The following is a 16,860-nucleotide window of genomic DNA, read 5'->3' on the forward strand; positions in this document are numbered from 1 at the left end:
TTTCTACAATGTGTTATGACAAAGCTCAGTTTTTTCCATTTATATCTGTTTAATTTCATCACAGGACGCACCTTTCTGCTGTGCTTTTGCAATTATCTCAAGGTGCTTCATAGCTGCTTTCATCATTTTGTCCATCACAAGCAAGGGCACATCCACCTACAAGACAATTTTAGTCAGCATGCCACTTCACAGATGTATGTAAATTGTGATATCTGTGTAAAGGTGTGTGTACTCTTTGTGCTCGGTGAGCCAGAACTGCAGCTAAGAAACGGATTGTTTGTCTCAGTTCATCCACACACGCCTCGTCATCTGTAATATCTCTGATTTGCAAAACATCACAAAAGAGACAAAAACGTTAAGTTGAAATGCATTTTCCCCGCTTGTGATAAAAGCAACTTTTGCATTTAAAGCACTCATACCTATACCATGGATACACAAAGTTCTCAAGAACTAACTCCAAAACCTGAAGATCAGTCAAACAAAGAATGTATTAGTTTGATTTATGAATAATATATCAATTAACTCATGACTGGATTCATGGCTCTACCTCTGAAATACAGGCGTCCACTTTGGACGACACCTTTAAGTCCAGCCATGGCTGATAGTTCTCCAGCAGAAGGGTCGGTCTTTGGAATAAAAACACAAATGCTTCGTAGGTACATTTACATCTTCATTATTTAATCAAAAAAGTCTAAAAAGGCAAAATAATTGATGTTGTCTGTGGCAAGCAGGGTGGGGCAGAGAGCCGTGGGAACATCTCTCGACATTTGTGGCCTCTTTTGGAAAGTCATGGAAATGCTTTCTTTTGCTTTTGAAACAAATGGGATGACAAAAAGTAACTGTATATTTGCTGCTGTCTCTCATTCACCTCTATAGAAGTTTACCAAACTATGACGAGTTCCACGTCTGAGAACGGCCGGAAATGTGAAAATGGTCCATCATGTAAATCGCAAAACTTGAAAGAAAGTTTTTAAAAAACAATATCATGTTCTTAATCTTTGTGCCTAGAAACAACTCGCAATGCTTGCTTAAACAGTAAGAGCACACCAGCCACATTCAAAAGAAAAAAACTGGTGGTGGAAGAGTAGGCCGGCTTACATACAGCCAGTTTTCAGTCGACTTCTGCATATAAACAGACATCACAAGTCCAGATGCCTGTGGTTTCCTCCCTCCCTCTCTCTCTCTCTCTCTCTCTCTCTCTCTCTCTCTCTCTCTCTCTCTCTCTCTCTCTCTCTCTCTCTCTCTCTCTCTCTCCCCCTCTCTCTCTCTCTCTCCCTCTCTCTCTCTCTCTCTCTCTCTCTCTCTCTCTCCCTCTCTCTCTCCCTCTGTCTCTCCCTCTGTCTCTCCCTCTGTCTCTCTCTCTCTCTCTCCTTAAGTATTTGCGAGGCTCCTCCATGTGTCTCGAGAGCAGTGGGCGATGCAGCGGTCATTCGTTACTCATTCCCAGCCTCGCCCTGCTTGCCACAGATACTAATATAGTGCATTAGTAGCTAAATCACAAAGAAATTGAACCAATGGATCTGAAATTCAAGGGGAAGGGTTTAAATATGGATGGAAACCCAATGGAAACCAAAAACATAATGTTCCAAAAAAAATATTTGAAACATGGGCTGAAATATGCCCGGTACTTTTTGATCAAAGTTTTTGTGAGATTTGAGATCATACCTGTGGCGTTTGCACTGTTTTTTCCCACAAACTGCACAACTGTGACCCAGAGGGAATAATTCCTGCTGTTCCTGTGGCTGTAGATACACAGATATACAGTATATTAATCACAAATACAGTACAGACGTTAAAAGAGTCTCAACAACTGAGTAATACAATATAATCCAAATGCTTACATTGCTTCAAATTAGTAGTCAATAGAGGCTTTTGCATGATCTAGAGCGCAGGGATCGATATAGTGCTTATAATATATACATAATACAGACCAACATAGCACATAATATTGATAAAATGACAAACAAACACTTATTTTACACAATATATACTCCAAATCCATAAAAAAAGGCAAAGGTATTACCCAGGCCAATATATTGGTCCACAATATATCCAATATATAGTTCAGTCCTAGAATCTGATTGGCTGAGATGCCTCCCAAATGTACTGATATTCTACCATGTTGTCCATTTATCACTATTTATTAAACTCAAGATCTGTTGGCTGAGCCTAACTACGACTTTCAAGTCCTGGGGTTCAAGTCTTGGACTGCCATTCACTGCCATTAACTCAGATTGCATTCGTCTGAAAAAAGGATGCCATATAAACCTAGAATGGCTTGAGGGAGATAAAATCATGGGATTATTTTTTATTTTTGGGTGAACTATCCCTTTATTAAGGAGAAAGAAGTGGCTGAAGGTAAGCTTGAGTCTGAGATTTCTGTAGAAGAGATAAAAAAACTTAGCCAAATTATAGATTTTACTGTTATGGATAAGAACATGAAAGCTGAGATCATATCAATTTTTGGGCAGAAAAAATATTCTCGTCACGTCATAAACATTGCGGTTGCACCACTGGAGTCACATGGATGATTTTAACGATATCTTTTCTACCTCTCTGGGCCATGAAACTGTTAATGATGTCGCTGTCCATTGATAGTACAGAAAGCTCTCAGATTTAATCAAAAATATCTTCAATTGTGTTCCGAAGATGAACGATGAAGGTCTTAAGGGTTTGGAACGACGTGAGGCAGAGGAATTAATGACAGAAAGGATCATTTTCAGGTGAACTTACCCTTTGAAACAGTTTAATCTACATGAAAACAGAAATAATATCGTTGGTTGGTTGATTGATTGCAACAAAACATAGGTAGACTTTTATAGTTTGGTGTCATACAAGACAAACAGACTAAGAAAAGAACAGGATAAGACTGAAAATTCCCAATGTAAGGGGCGTATTAGTGAAACTAAAAGAAGGAGTAGGCAATTGTTCAGACCAAAGACGTACATTTATGTCGTTTTGTTTATTTATTTGTTGTGTTTGTGGATTGTGTGTTTTTTTGACTTCTGCTGCTATTACATGTACTTTGCTGCTTCTCTCTTCCTTTCAATAACCTCACAGTTCAGATAATTACAGTAATTACTGTTCCCACTACAAAAGATTTACAAGGGCACATGGTGCGCATAACATACAGTAACATACAGTGAAGACTGCAGACACACAAACGCCTTTATCCTGCCTTAAGATGTTGCTTTTTTTTTTTTTTTTACATTGTTTGTTTGCTTTTGTTAAGGTTGTGGTAAAGTCTTTAGGGGGTATTTCAGTTTTTCTCGTGTTTTCTCGAGTCAGCATAGGAGGTAGGGAAGGGAGGGAATGCTACTTTTTTAAATGTACTCTCGGTTGTTATTGTGAAAGACTGGAGGCGGGTGAGTAATCTTGTTAATGTTGCAGCACAAACCTGTGCCATAAAAAACATACAGAGACAGCAGGTAACACCCTAAAAATAAGCTGCAGACTCTCAAAGGACAACATCTGTGAGACAGTGAGCTCAGTTAGCTCAGTTACTGTGGCAAATGCTCTCCCAGTTTCTATTCTAGCTGCCAGTTGCACAAACAGCACATTATGTTAAGACTGTCTTAAGTACTGGTATGACCGAATACACTGTAAAACAATATTTAAAAACAAGTTACCTGCACTGTAAAAAATGATTTAGGAAAAAAGTTACCTGGTTGCCTTAAAATGTTGAGTTCATTGAAATTAAAATGTTGAGTTAATACAATGAACATTTTTTGAGATTCAACAACCTTAATTAAAATATTATTAAAAGATTTTGTAAGCATATTGGGTAATTGTGTGTTTTATTTGTGATGACGCAGTGAAACATGCCAAATAGTGCTATTATCATGATTTATCAAATTTTTTATGTGGTTCAGATACAATAATATTTTGAGTTTCTATTTATTAAACAAATTTCCTTCATTGTATTAACTCAAATTTTTAATTTCAATAAACTTAAAATGAAGGCAACCAGGTTACTTACTTTTTTAAGTTAAACCAACAATCTTTTTTTTTTACAGTGTAGCCAAAGTGAGTGCAGGCTCTCAACTGCATCCCCTCGTGGTTCGTAGAAGTACTAAAAAAGTATGTCATGAGGATGGAGAGGAAGCCATAAGACCCATTACAACCAATTACTAGACCTAAACTCAATGCATTATGAGCTGAGAAAGTAGTTGACCCCCTTAAAAATTCCACAACAAGCAAAAGAGCATCAATCCTCTGAACCGCTTGTCCTATGTAAGGTCACTGAGATGCAGGAGATGTCTCGGTCTGAAGGAATGGAAATACCCAGGACAGACGGCAGTCCATATGAGTGTGTTAACACTCGCTGCTGCATGTCTTCGGATTGTGGGAGTAACCAGGAGCACTTGGAGGAAACCTTGGAGGAAGCATGCAAACTCCACACAATAGGGCCTCCTGACTCAGCCAGGACTCAGTTATATAAGAGTCTGTGGGAGAGATGCTGGATCCATTCCCTCATTGACCACGAAAGGGAAATTATATCTAGGAGTTGGAGATGTCTAGTAAAAGATCTCACAGTTGCTGAAAGACTATATAAAAGCAAAACTGTTTGGTCAAAGGTAAATTAGGAACATAATATAATATTAATCTTGAGTACCTATAGAGTGGTACTGCATCCTTCATTTCTTCAAAAAGTCTTTAGTTTTATTATATTTTATAAAACACAGATACACTGTGCTGATTCTTTCAGAAAACTCATGCAGGAATGCAGTGGGAGGAGCTAAACACACACACACACACACACCAGTACACTCATGCAGGAATGCAGTGGGAGGAGCTAAAGTGTCTCACACACACACACACACACACACACACACACACACACACACACACACACACACACACACACACACACACACACACACACACACACACCTTCCCCTAAACCTACCCATCACACACACACACACACACACACACACACACACACACACACACACACACACACACACGGCCCTTAAACCTACCCATCACAGGAAACATTCTGCATTTTTACTTTCTCAAAAAAAAAAAAAAATCATTCTGTATGATTTATAAGCCTTTTGATAAGTAGGGGCCGCTCGCTGGTCCACACAATATAGGTGATCTCAGGTTTTAATATCCTTATGGAGAAATTTGTCCCCACAATGTAATATAAATAAGGGCGCACACACACACAACATCATGGAATTATCTCTGGATAACGTTTGATTCACTATACATTTCTGTTGTTGTATAGTGCACATAAGTGCACATATACAGCACATAAGTGCATTATATGCACTTATGTGCTGATTACCAACAAAACACACATTTGATGCAGTTTCTCTCACTTCCTGCGTCTTCCACTCATGATCGGGATCTTTTATCGCTCCATAAGTTTCAAATGATCTGCAAATCCAGCATCAAACTGAGCCTTGTTTATAAAACATTTGTCACAGAAATGCCGGGAACAAACAAACACTTGCAGAACTACGTTGATGCCCCGGAAAAACTGCCCAGTTGCTGTCCAGGTGTGTGTGTGTGTGCTCATCCGAGAGAAGTTCCCAAGGAATTATGCCCTTTATATCATCACATAGGGCTATACTCCAAAAAAAAAATTCCCGAATCTCTGAAGGAGTGTATTTGGCACAGATGTCAGATCATATGTGGCCATGTATCAATTTTGACATGTTTAGCTTGAGAATCCACACTTTAACCGAGTAAATGAGCCAAAATGCATGAAATAGTGTTAGACATCCCCTTTAAGTAGAAGGCCAGGAAAGACATGGCGGACTACACAAATACCGCTTTTCCACCAGAATGAACCGGGTGCTAGTTCAGAGCCAGTGCTACTGTCAGTTCGAAGTTGGTTCGACTGACGAGCCTTTAAGAACCAGTTTGGCTTTCCACAGGCTAGAGAGGCAGCACAGAGCCAGGTCTAATGTCACTGTATACGTCTCATCTTTCTCAGCAACGCTAGCGAGGCAATGGGAAACACACACACACACACACACACACACACACACCAGGCATGTTCTAGATGCATTGGCGCTGCACGGACCGATCAGCGTATGATATCAAAATACCGTGTGAGCAATTCAAAAGCATATGGAGTCGTTTGCACTCACTGTAACGTTAATTTGATTTCATACGGTGATCTGTCTACACAGCGCTCGCCGATGCATCTCAAACGAGCCTTCCATCAACAACAACACCTGATGACTTGATGATCCTACATCGGCATCAAAATACCGCGAATCCAACGCATTCGTGCAGCTGACCGTGTTTTGTATAGATGGAGATTACAATCGAGCAGCTGTTAGCTTGATTAGCTGCTATTCAAAAAATGGCGGTCACAAGTTTGTGTTGGTCTTGTTGGTCACGCCACGGTAACCCTGCACTGCAAAAAATGCTTTTCTTACATAGTATTTTTGTCTTGTTTCTAGTCAAAATATCAAACAAGTCTTACATTAAAGGGGGGGTGAAATGCTGTTTCATGCATACTGATCTTTTTACACTGTTAAAGACTTGGATTCCCATCCTAAACATGGACAAAGTTTCAAAAGTTAAGGTGGACGTTTGATGGGAGTATTTCTTTGTCAAAAATACTACTTCCGGTTAGTCATAAGTTTCGGCAAGTTTTTTGCGATCATGCGTCCCCTTTGACGTTAACGGGGGCGGAATTTCCTTGTATGGGCCTTACGGACAATTCTACCGGAAGAGCGTGAGAGAGAGAGAGGGAGCGAAAGTAACAGGCTACGCCCATCAAAGCGCTGGCTCGTAGGATGCGCTGCACAGGTGATGTGCACAATTAACAATGACATCAAAAAAGTGCGTTTTTGGTTGCCAGACCAAGACAGTCCAGCACAGATTCCCCAAAAACCCCGCGGTAAGGCAACAGTGGATGGAATTTGCTTTTCCGGATCAGCAACTGAGTTGCGCGAATGTTTATATCTGTTTGCTGCATTTCGGTGCCGACTGTTTCATAAACAAGGCCCAGTTCGACGCCGGATTTTCCCGATCGCCTAATGCTGAAGGATGGAGCAGTCCCAACGATAAAGGTCCCAACGTTAGAACCGCAGGCGGTGAGTGAGACTGCTTCAAATGTCTGTGTTTTTGCCTATGCTCATCAAGTAGCCCAAACATGATCACGTATAGTTGATCAATGGAGCATGCGATGTGTAGTGCGTGTACATTTGTTTAGCTGGCCACTATATGTGTAACTTTATGTTTGTGTATTGTAAAAGCACTCCAAACAACAATACACAAAGAGTGGGGAAATATGTTGAACTAAATAAGCGCGCTTCTTCATTCAAATGCGCTACTATTCCGTGTCTTTCTATGTAAACACTAACTTAGCCTGCCGTGCAAAACCAGTCCGCTTAATAACGTTACAATTGTCTACACAAACCACGCGTAAACACACACACACACACGTGCACAACTGCACTTCCCACATGTACACCTTCAAAGACAAAAATACGACGATATAATTCAAGTATAAATATGTAAATAACACAAGCTGCTAAGCATATTATATAGTTAGTGTATAACTTGTACCACATAGAGACGTCCTGCTCTAGTCGTTTTTGCTGCTGCTCCTGTTCAACTGCAGCCTCTGGGTCTGATTCCGGATCATAGATGTATGGCTGTATCTGATTAAAAGCCATATTTTTATTTTGAATAAAGTTTTTTTCCCGCTGTTAGGGATGACACAGCTTTACGACGCACTCGACTCAACACAATAGCAGCAGCGAGCACACGTCATTATTTAGCTCCGCTCACACGACACGCCCCCACCCGCTCGGCTTTTTTCGGAAAGACTCGGAACAGCGCATCTTTCTTATATAATTATAAAAAAAATAAAGACTTTTCGGAGATATGCAGGATGCAATGCTACTCTATAGGTACTCAAGATTGACATGACACTGACTGAAACTGAGTGTTTCACCCCCCCTTTAAGAAACATTTTCTACAAGTACAAACGATTGTCTTGTTTTGGGAAAAAATAACTCAAAATGAAGAGAGTTTTTGCTTAAAATAAGATAAATAATCTGCCAAAGGGGTGAGAAAAATAATCTTGTTTTCTGTTTGAATTAAGATTATTTTTCTCACCCCCATTGGCAGATTATTTATCTTATTTCAAGCAAAAACTCTCTTCATTTTGAGTTATTTGTCCCAAAACAAGACGATTACTTTTGCTTGTCTAGTAAATACTTCTTGTTTTAAGAATTTTTAGATGTTTGGACTAGAAACAAGACAAAAATACTAAGTAAGAAAAGCATTTTTTGCAGCGCACCTCCAGCCGCTGACGCAAGCAGTTCTTACTTCTAGCCCAGCAATGTTTTGGCGCTACTCAAAGGGTTAGTTCACCCAAAAATGAAAATTATTTCATTAATTACTCACCCTCATGTCGTTGGACACCTGTAACACACTTCATTTACTGTACATCTGTAAATGAAGATATTTTTGTAGAAAGGCTTCAAAAAGGCCTCCATTGGCATTCAGTTCATTCCCACTGACCCACTCACAAGACCCATAAAGGCACTAAAGACTTCTTTACAAAGTCCATCTCACTACAGCGGCTGTACAGTAATTTTACAATGCGACGAAAATAGTTATTATGCGCACAAAAATCAAAATAACGATATAATCCACCAAATTATTGACGTGAACTCGACGCATGCGCGAGAATATGACGCAGCTCTGCCGTTCGAATCATAGCGAATACGTGACCCGGAAGAGGAGGACGCCGCTCCAGTTCCAGGTGAGTTCACGTCCGAGACCTACACGGAAGACAATATCTTGGCGGATAAAGTCATTATTTTGATTTTTTTTTGCACACAAAAACTGTTCTCGCAGCTTGGTACAATTGTTGTACAGCCACTGTAGTGAGATGGACTTTGTGTCGATGTGTTTAGGGCCTTTATGGGTCTTGAGAGTGGGAATGTACTGAATGCCAATGGAGGCCTATCTGAAGCCTTTCTCAGCTTTCAACAAAAATATCTTCATTTGTGTTCTGAAGATGAACGAAGGTCTTACGGGTGTCCAATGACATGAGGGTGAGGAATTAATGAAATAATTTTCATTTTTGGGTGAACTAACCCTTTAAGAACGCTTTTTTCTGGCTCGGAGCTGAAGCTTTGGCTGTGGAAAGACAAAGAACCGATTTAAATCTAGGCTCTGGCTCTGAACTAGCACCAGCACTGCCTTGGTGGAGAAGGGGTAAGAGAGGCTGATGTCAGCATACATTAAGCACTCTGGGATGGTAAAAACACTGACCCCGATGAGCAGAGTAACAAGGGAACATTTGTTGGGATATGGCGAGATGACCTAAGCCATGATCCGAAAAAAGCACTAGTAGTCCCTATGTGAGAGACAAGCATGTCAGCTTACCAAGCTGGGACCCCTGCTTGTCAAAGGCCCCTGTATTGGGAGAAGGGACATATTCTCCAATGGGAGAAGGACTGTAGGAAGAAAAAGGAACAAGGTAAAAAATCCCAACTCAAGAGACAACTCCTCTGGGAGTTTATCTCAGAAAAGACACGTTGCATCAGTAATTTACTGGTACAGCCTGTTGTGCAATCGGACATGCCCACCAATTACAGAGGCAGAGAAAGGAAATGTGCCAGGCATCCAACAGGCGGGGGGATATAATTAAGGGCCAATCCCCCTTAAATAGCTCCATATGGACAGCGAGAAAACCTCATGGTACCTGGTTGATTTCTGCGGATAACTTTGTTATCAGTTTATTGGCAAAATGATCCCATATGCCATTTTTTCTGCTGTAGAGTTTTTTAGTCTGTGGATTACATCAAAGCTCCAGAACAGGACGCAGCGAAAGTAATGTCTCATTTTTTTGTTTCAAGGCACCAAGTCTCCATTAAAGCCCATGTCCTCTATAGTTCAGGGAAGGGAAATATGGTGCATGCCACTCACCATATCTGAAGTGAAGTAGGAACTGAGGAGTGAGCAGAGCCTGAGGAAACACTCACACTTATAGGGGATAACAGGTTCCTGAATATTGAAGATTGGATCTATCCCGGCTCCTGACTTATCCCGCTATTATAGTTGTGAGACTGGTTTCGGGAGTATAACTGACAGTAAGACTGGTCACTTGAAAACACATTGCAATATTGTATGCAGGGCTGGAAATAAGGGAGACTAAGGCGGGACAACTGGATCTTTATGACCTTTAACATTTAATATAAAATGTTGATAAAATGTCAAGTATTTGCTTTGGTTCTTGTTTTAAATGATTTTGTTCTGTTGTTGTGCTTGTACAAGCAGGATGTGGCGGTTGGTCAGTGTGGTTTTTATCCCACCTTTCCTCCTCTGTGATTGGACGGCTGGGTTAAAAGTGACATTTATGAGCGCTGCGTTTTACCCAAAGTTGAATTTTTTTAACTCTTGGCATCCAGAAAAAAAGCCTTCAGTGTGAATTAACACTCAGCGGCTCATAATGCTGCTGCCGTTTTTAAACACACAGCGCTCCCATTGAAAACAATTTAAAAAATAAACTGGCCTACACTGATAAAAGTATGCTGGCCTTAGGTTAACTCAGCCTCAAGAATTGCTTAGTGTAGCCTTGACTCTATGGACTCAAAGAATGATCACAAACTTATTTACTATCATCTTATCTATGATTTTGTATTGTGCTTACATTAAAGTGCACACACATACATATGTCAGAGCGGAGATCGTGCTGTGCACACAGAAACTTGTTATATCAACGCTGCTCTGCGACTTTTAGTAATAAAGTAGTTTCAATATTCAATTGCAACATTATATTTCTCAGCATTCTCTGATTCAAAATGGGTCATTTGTGTTATCCAGTAACATTTTGGACAAAACTTGAATATTTGTTCAATTATTTAATCAATTTATTATCAATTATGGTCATACAGACAGGAGTAAGACCTGTAAAGGGTCTATTTTATTGGTGTGCAATCACAATAAAAACAAAACATTGTGCTTTTGTAACATAAAAAACAAACAGGTCCGTCTCAGTTTCCTTTCCAAGACGTTTGTGGAGCAAAAATGTATTGTAAGCTCTTGCATGCCATCTGAACTCTTGTGCTGCCGCCCAGTTCGCCTACTTATACTACGCCTCTTTTTGTAAAGAAAAACGACATACTTTTGAGTGTATAGCAAAAGATTACTATAATACTATCACGTCATTCAATTGTGTTTTTTTAGTATGTCGCGTCCTTTCACCGTAAACTGGTCTGTCAATCATCCTGTCACGATTAACATCCTCCACATTTCACTTCATCAGAGAGAAATGCAGCAGCATGTTGATCATTCATGCGGAGGCTCTCCTCATATTAATAGATAATGATGCTTTTAAAAGTTAATGGCCAAACTGATCTTCATAAAAGTCCACCTTGTTATTGAAGATTAAATATAATATATTTTTATTAGGTTAAACTGATTATTTGTCAACTCAAAACTTTATCTAAACCTCTCGTCAATCGCAAATATCCACCATGTTTTTTACCAATTTTTACTCGTGTTTGTAGTTCCGAACCAAATCCTCCTCCAAAGCGCAATGGATTGTGGGCAATATAAGCCTTTTTATGGACAGATTTCCTAACAGCTTGCTCCAGCACAAACCCTCTTTTGGTGTTAAAAGTACTGTGAGGATTTACTGAGGACCCGCAGTGAAACATTAGCGCTGAAAGGAGTGGACAGGGTTATTTCTGCAGCTGATCTTATTGCATTTGTAGGAGTTTCTCTTTCAGACGCAGTATTTATGGGAGGACAGTATTTAAATCAATCATGAGGTGAATTACTAAGGGTTGTGCTCGTCAGTTTACTGGTGTTTGCGCCTTTATTTACCGCACAACCGCTTGTCTTAAACCAGACGCTAAGTATATAATAAGAGTAAATAATACGATTATTTTACTCACACCATTGGAAGATCATTTTGCTTGTTTTAGGCAAAAACTCACTTCATTATGATTTTATTTTCAATAAAACAAGAAAAAGATATCTTATGTCGTTTTACTTATCTAGTAAATGCATCTTGATTTAAGAATTGTTAGATATTTAGACTAGAAACAAGACACAATTACTAAGTAAGAAGAGCATTTTTTGCAGTGCAGTACATCTGTGATAAAGATTAATGAAGAAAGCGGAGATGTGGTGTGTACATGCATATTCTCTGGTTGTTTTTTCAATACCACATTTTGGTTGATTGGAGTGCTTATCGTTCACATAATGCTTGAAGGCTACCACCCTGCAGCTCTTTATCTCACTCAGGTTTATCACTTTGTGTAACTGAACAATCCCTTACTAAAGACTCCCATTATTGCACTCCTGACTAGACACTTCTCAAATCCTGATGGACACACAGCGTTGAGAAGGTTACTTATAAAACACACACAAGTTTTGTAACTTTATCTAAATACTTTAGAACATTTTGGAATACTAATAAGGTATGTTACAAAGGGACCACCAAACATAGGACTGGGTTTTTTTTTTAACAACATTGGTTTTCCACAAAAGCAGACAATCTTAGAAAAAAAGAAATAAGTATTGGTGCTCTAGAAGGCAACACGATGCATTGAGATCTGGGTTGTGTGTAAACTTTTTAAAATTGGAGGGACAGGGTGAATAGGGAAACAGTTATTAGCTTCTGAAGGGCAGTACTAAATGAAAAAATTTGATCTTTAAACTAAAAATATTCTGCTCTTAAAGCAGCACTGGGTAACTTTTGCTCTCGGGGTCCCCCTACAGTTGGGAAAAAATAATGTCCTCTACTACTGTCGTAAGATCTGTCATCCTACAACAGGGGACGCCATCACGCGTGCATTTGTTGACATGACAACCCTGATAGCCCTGAACTAGTGATGCGCGGGTCGTCTCATAACCCGCGGACCCCGTATGTCTATTTAATGGTCGCGGGTGCGCGGCGGGTTGTATTAATATATACAGTGGTGCGGGGCGGGCCAAATAACTCCATAAAAGCGTCCCCGCGGGTTGGTGCAGCACTAACAGTTCCCCTGAACACTGCAGGAGGAGTTCACATGCAGGTGTTCTTCTGGCGGCGCGTGTGAAATGTCTTCATCCCAGGTACAGTCACTGCCATATGCTTCAGCATGTCATATGAATATAATTTCATGGGTTTTATTTTTTTCAAACGCCAAATAATCGCGATGCTCACGTTTACAAGCCAGCGTCATTATAGTAGTCTATTGGTTAGCGTTTTACAGAATCTATATGATCCTTCAGTTCAATGTTTGAGTGGTCGGTAATCACCGTAACAAGCAGGACAGCATCGGTCGGTACGCCTCCTTCAGCTCACGCCGACGAGCAAACGCTGGTCACATGCTGATCCTCGTCCTGCCTTTAATCACATCACTTTTTCGTTTCCGCTTAGTGCTTTCCTCCAACAAAACCTTCTCTTTTTTCTTTGTCTCTGCTGCTTCGGACATGACTATATTATCCGACAAACAAAGTTGGGCTCGCACGTCCGAATGTAAGGAAGTGTGTGTGTTGGTGGAAGTGGCGTATATGCCATAAAGCAGTCGAATTTAGTAGTTCTTTTTGTTCTCGGGTTACTACCCGAAACCCGAAGTTTAAAAGTACGATTAAAAACGATACAGACCCCATCAGGCTATGGCAGACGTGTCATTCAACCTATTGTAAGTCGATGTATCATCACAAGAGTCTTGAAAAATATATTATGACGGTTGAAAAGTTACCTAGTGCTGCTTTAATACATGTTTCATGGATGGTGGTTTCCGCCCCTAAGTATAAAAATAAAAACCGTAATTGTAATTTATAATTAATTTTCACAAACTATTCTGACTTTTTTTTCTCCGAATTTCAAGATTTAAAGAGTTAATGAGTTATAAAGTCAGAATTGTGAGATAAAAAAAAAACCTTTTTTAATTTTTTTTTTTTATTAAAGTCATAATTCTGAGAAATAAAAAAATCATCAATCTTTCCCCCCACATCATTGGAAAGTATAATGTGCAATTGCAAGTTTTGAAGTCCGAAGTTAAGATTCAAGGGTATGTACATTTTTGTGGCAATTAGCATGAATTCATTCATTTTGTAATGTACCAAATCATTTTCATTCATTCAGTCAAACGTATGAGCAGAACTGCATCTTATTCTTAGGATGCTTTCTCAGACTTTCAAGAGTCTGAGAATCACCAACTGCTGTCTACATTAATTGTCAGTTACATATTTCATTTAATGCTTAAAGGAAATAAATTACATTAAAATTCAAAGTAATCACTTTGGTAATCTAAAATACTTTACAGATGTAACTGTAATTTGATTACCACCCTTTTAAAAAGTGACTGTAATGAAATAAAGTTACTCAATTTTTGTATTTTAAATCGATTTTGTTACACCCCACTCCCTGGACACAACTGTGTGTTTTCTGACACTGACCTTCCTCTTGGACCGCTTTGAGATGAGAATATTTGGCAGAAGGTATTCCGGGCTGAGGGAGCAGTAAAATGTGATCACTCCAGCCAGAAACGACCAAAAAACCATGAGAATATGGAGATACCTGGAAAAAGTGGAAATATGCCTTACTGAAAGCATGAGGATACATTTGTTAATCACAAATCATAATGGATTTGCATGTAGAGCTCCTGGAAACTGGTCATGAAAAACTAAACTGGTACAAAAACTGTTATTGATATTATAAGTGAGATTCAGGGGAGGGAATAACATACTCTAGACTTAAATATGAGAGTAAAGCTACTCACTGGTTGAGGATGATGGTGGAGGAGATCATAAAGGTGAAGATACAGAAGATGACAGGATATTGACGGGCAACATCCTTGAACACATCTAACCGCAGACCTCTTCTCACACAGCCCAGAATTGAGTGAGGGTCTGCCATTATATCTAAACAAGAAAACGGAAAGATTACCATATTCATGTGTTTTCATGGTATTAACACAACAACGGTATTACCATAGTGCCATTTCCAAAACATAGCAATGTCACAGTAATATACACCTCCATATAAACATACACTAAAACGAATAGTTAATATTTACTATGGTATTCACATACTGTGCCATGGTACATGATCCTTCAAAGGTATCTCAAACAATACCGTGGCATTACCACAGTACTAAACATCTTTATTTACATGAATAGTTAATATTTACTATGGTATTCACATACTGTACCATGGTACATGATCCTCTAAGGTATCTCAAACAATACCATGGTACTTTTACTTTTTGTTACTGTTAAGTCAAGACAATAATATCAGAATTAAACCACAGTAGATGATGATGACAGTCTGGTAATCTCAGACACCTGGGAATGTGTAAACAGTGTAAATAACACGGAAACATTTGCTCTTAAATGGCAGTTTAATTACGATATTGTAGCTCTCTCACCTCAGAAATGATTCGCAGGTCTGATATAAACTCTATCAACACATTCTGACACTAATGTTTTGATCATCCAGCTGATCGTTTCACATGATCAGATTACTGATCCTTACGTGAGCTGCACTTCCGGGTTTAACGTGAAGGCTGCAGCCTGAGGCACCGTTTCAAAATAAAAGTCCTGCCTCTGGCCGACATCCCTCACAAAATAATGTGGGTTAACAGTTTGTGCTGCTGTATTATGATGATAAATTAATATGGGGTTAGAGTGGTACATATTTTGTGAAAGGAAAAGGGTAAAACGTGATGTTGTGTCTTGTGTGTTGCGTCCCTCTGGATTGTATTGTATTCCCCTTTGGATAAAGGAGACTAGTATCGAAACAGACCGGATTATAATCCATAAAGTGTTTTCCATGGTAATATTAGTAATAATCTATAAAGAGACCAGTCTTCCCGTGCTGTGAGTCGAGACATAAAAACGTCCACCTCTTCGTCAGACTGTTTATTTGAACCACTTCCAGTCAAACTCCCACATTCATTATTTAAACATAAAATTCATCATCATTATGCAGTATATTTGTGTTGTTTTTCAAATTAATGGAGGTGCTTATCCACATCAAATTGATTAATCACATAAATTGCGTCCAAAATAAAAGTTTGTGTTTCCATAATATAAGTGTGTGTGTGTGTGTGTGTGTGTGTGTGTGTGTGTGTACTGTGTATAATTGTTATTTATAGCCCATATAAATACACATATGCATATTAATACAGCTCTAAAAAAAAGAGAGAGACCACTTAAAATTAATGTTAAGTGGTCTCTTAATTTTTTCCAGAGCTGTATTTAAGATTTAAAAAAAATATATATATAAATAAATAAATAAATAAATATATATATATATATATATATATATATATATATATATATATATATATATATATATATATATATATATATATATATTAGGTTTAAATAGGGGTATAAATATATTTTTATGATCTTGCCTAGGGCCCCACAACCTCACGGGCTGGCAATAAATAGGCCTACAGCAGCTGGGAACAGGGTTGCAGGTTTAGCCTGAATTTTATTTTATATTAAATAATTGTTAAATCAAGTTTTTTCTTTTCTTTTTTCCCACTTCATTATTTCTGCCTCATTATTTAAATGGTGCTGTAGGCTGGTGATTCTCAATAACTCCACAAGAGGGCCTCAGCAGACCTCGAAGGAAGCCGCAAGATGAGTTAAAATGGTTAAAATTTATTTACAGTTGAACTTAACCGAATAACAATGATTAAAAATGCACAGCCCATCACAATAATAATAATAATAATAATAATAATAATAATAATAAGATGCAAATTACTATATTTTTGGACTAATAATTGGGAATACACTACACCTTTGGACAGCTCACAACCTGCTATGAATAAATTAATAATAATGCATCCCCTATAGCCGTCTAAATTCTGCAGAGACCTAGAAATTTTAGATAACATTTTTATTAGATTACAA

At 38.7% G+C, this 16,860-nt stretch overlaps 1 protein-coding gene across 3 annotated transcripts in view; it reads right to left on the reverse strand.

The window, feature by feature from the left end:
* Positions 1-15,496, reverse strand: part of snx14 (sorting nexin 14) — a 68,129-nt gene extending 52,633 nt beyond the window's left edge. For 2 of the 3 annotated variants that reach the window (XM_067416765.1, XM_067416764.1), the window contains exons 1-2: positions 233-316; positions 72-156 (exon numbers count right to left, since the gene is read on the reverse strand). In XM_067416765.1, coding sequence (XP_067272866.1) covers positions 72-135 — 64 coding nt within the window. In that variant the 5' untranslated portion in view covers positions 136-156; positions 233-316. Of the gene's footprint in view, positions 1-71; positions 157-232; positions 321-419; positions 464-547; positions 627-1,665; positions 1,743-14,388; positions 14,510-14,711; positions 14,854-15,359 lie in introns of those variants that run through there. The other variant, XM_067416766.1, reaches the window with a different exon arrangement.
* Positions 15,497-16,860: the final 1,364 nt, after the last annotated feature.

This window comes from Pseudorasbora parva, chromosome 15 (assembly GCF_024679245.1).
Source record: "Pseudorasbora parva isolate DD20220531a chromosome 15, ASM2467924v1, whole genome shotgun sequence".
Lineage (NCBI taxonomy): Eukaryota > Metazoa > Chordata > Actinopteri > Cypriniformes > Gobionidae > Pseudorasbora > Pseudorasbora parva.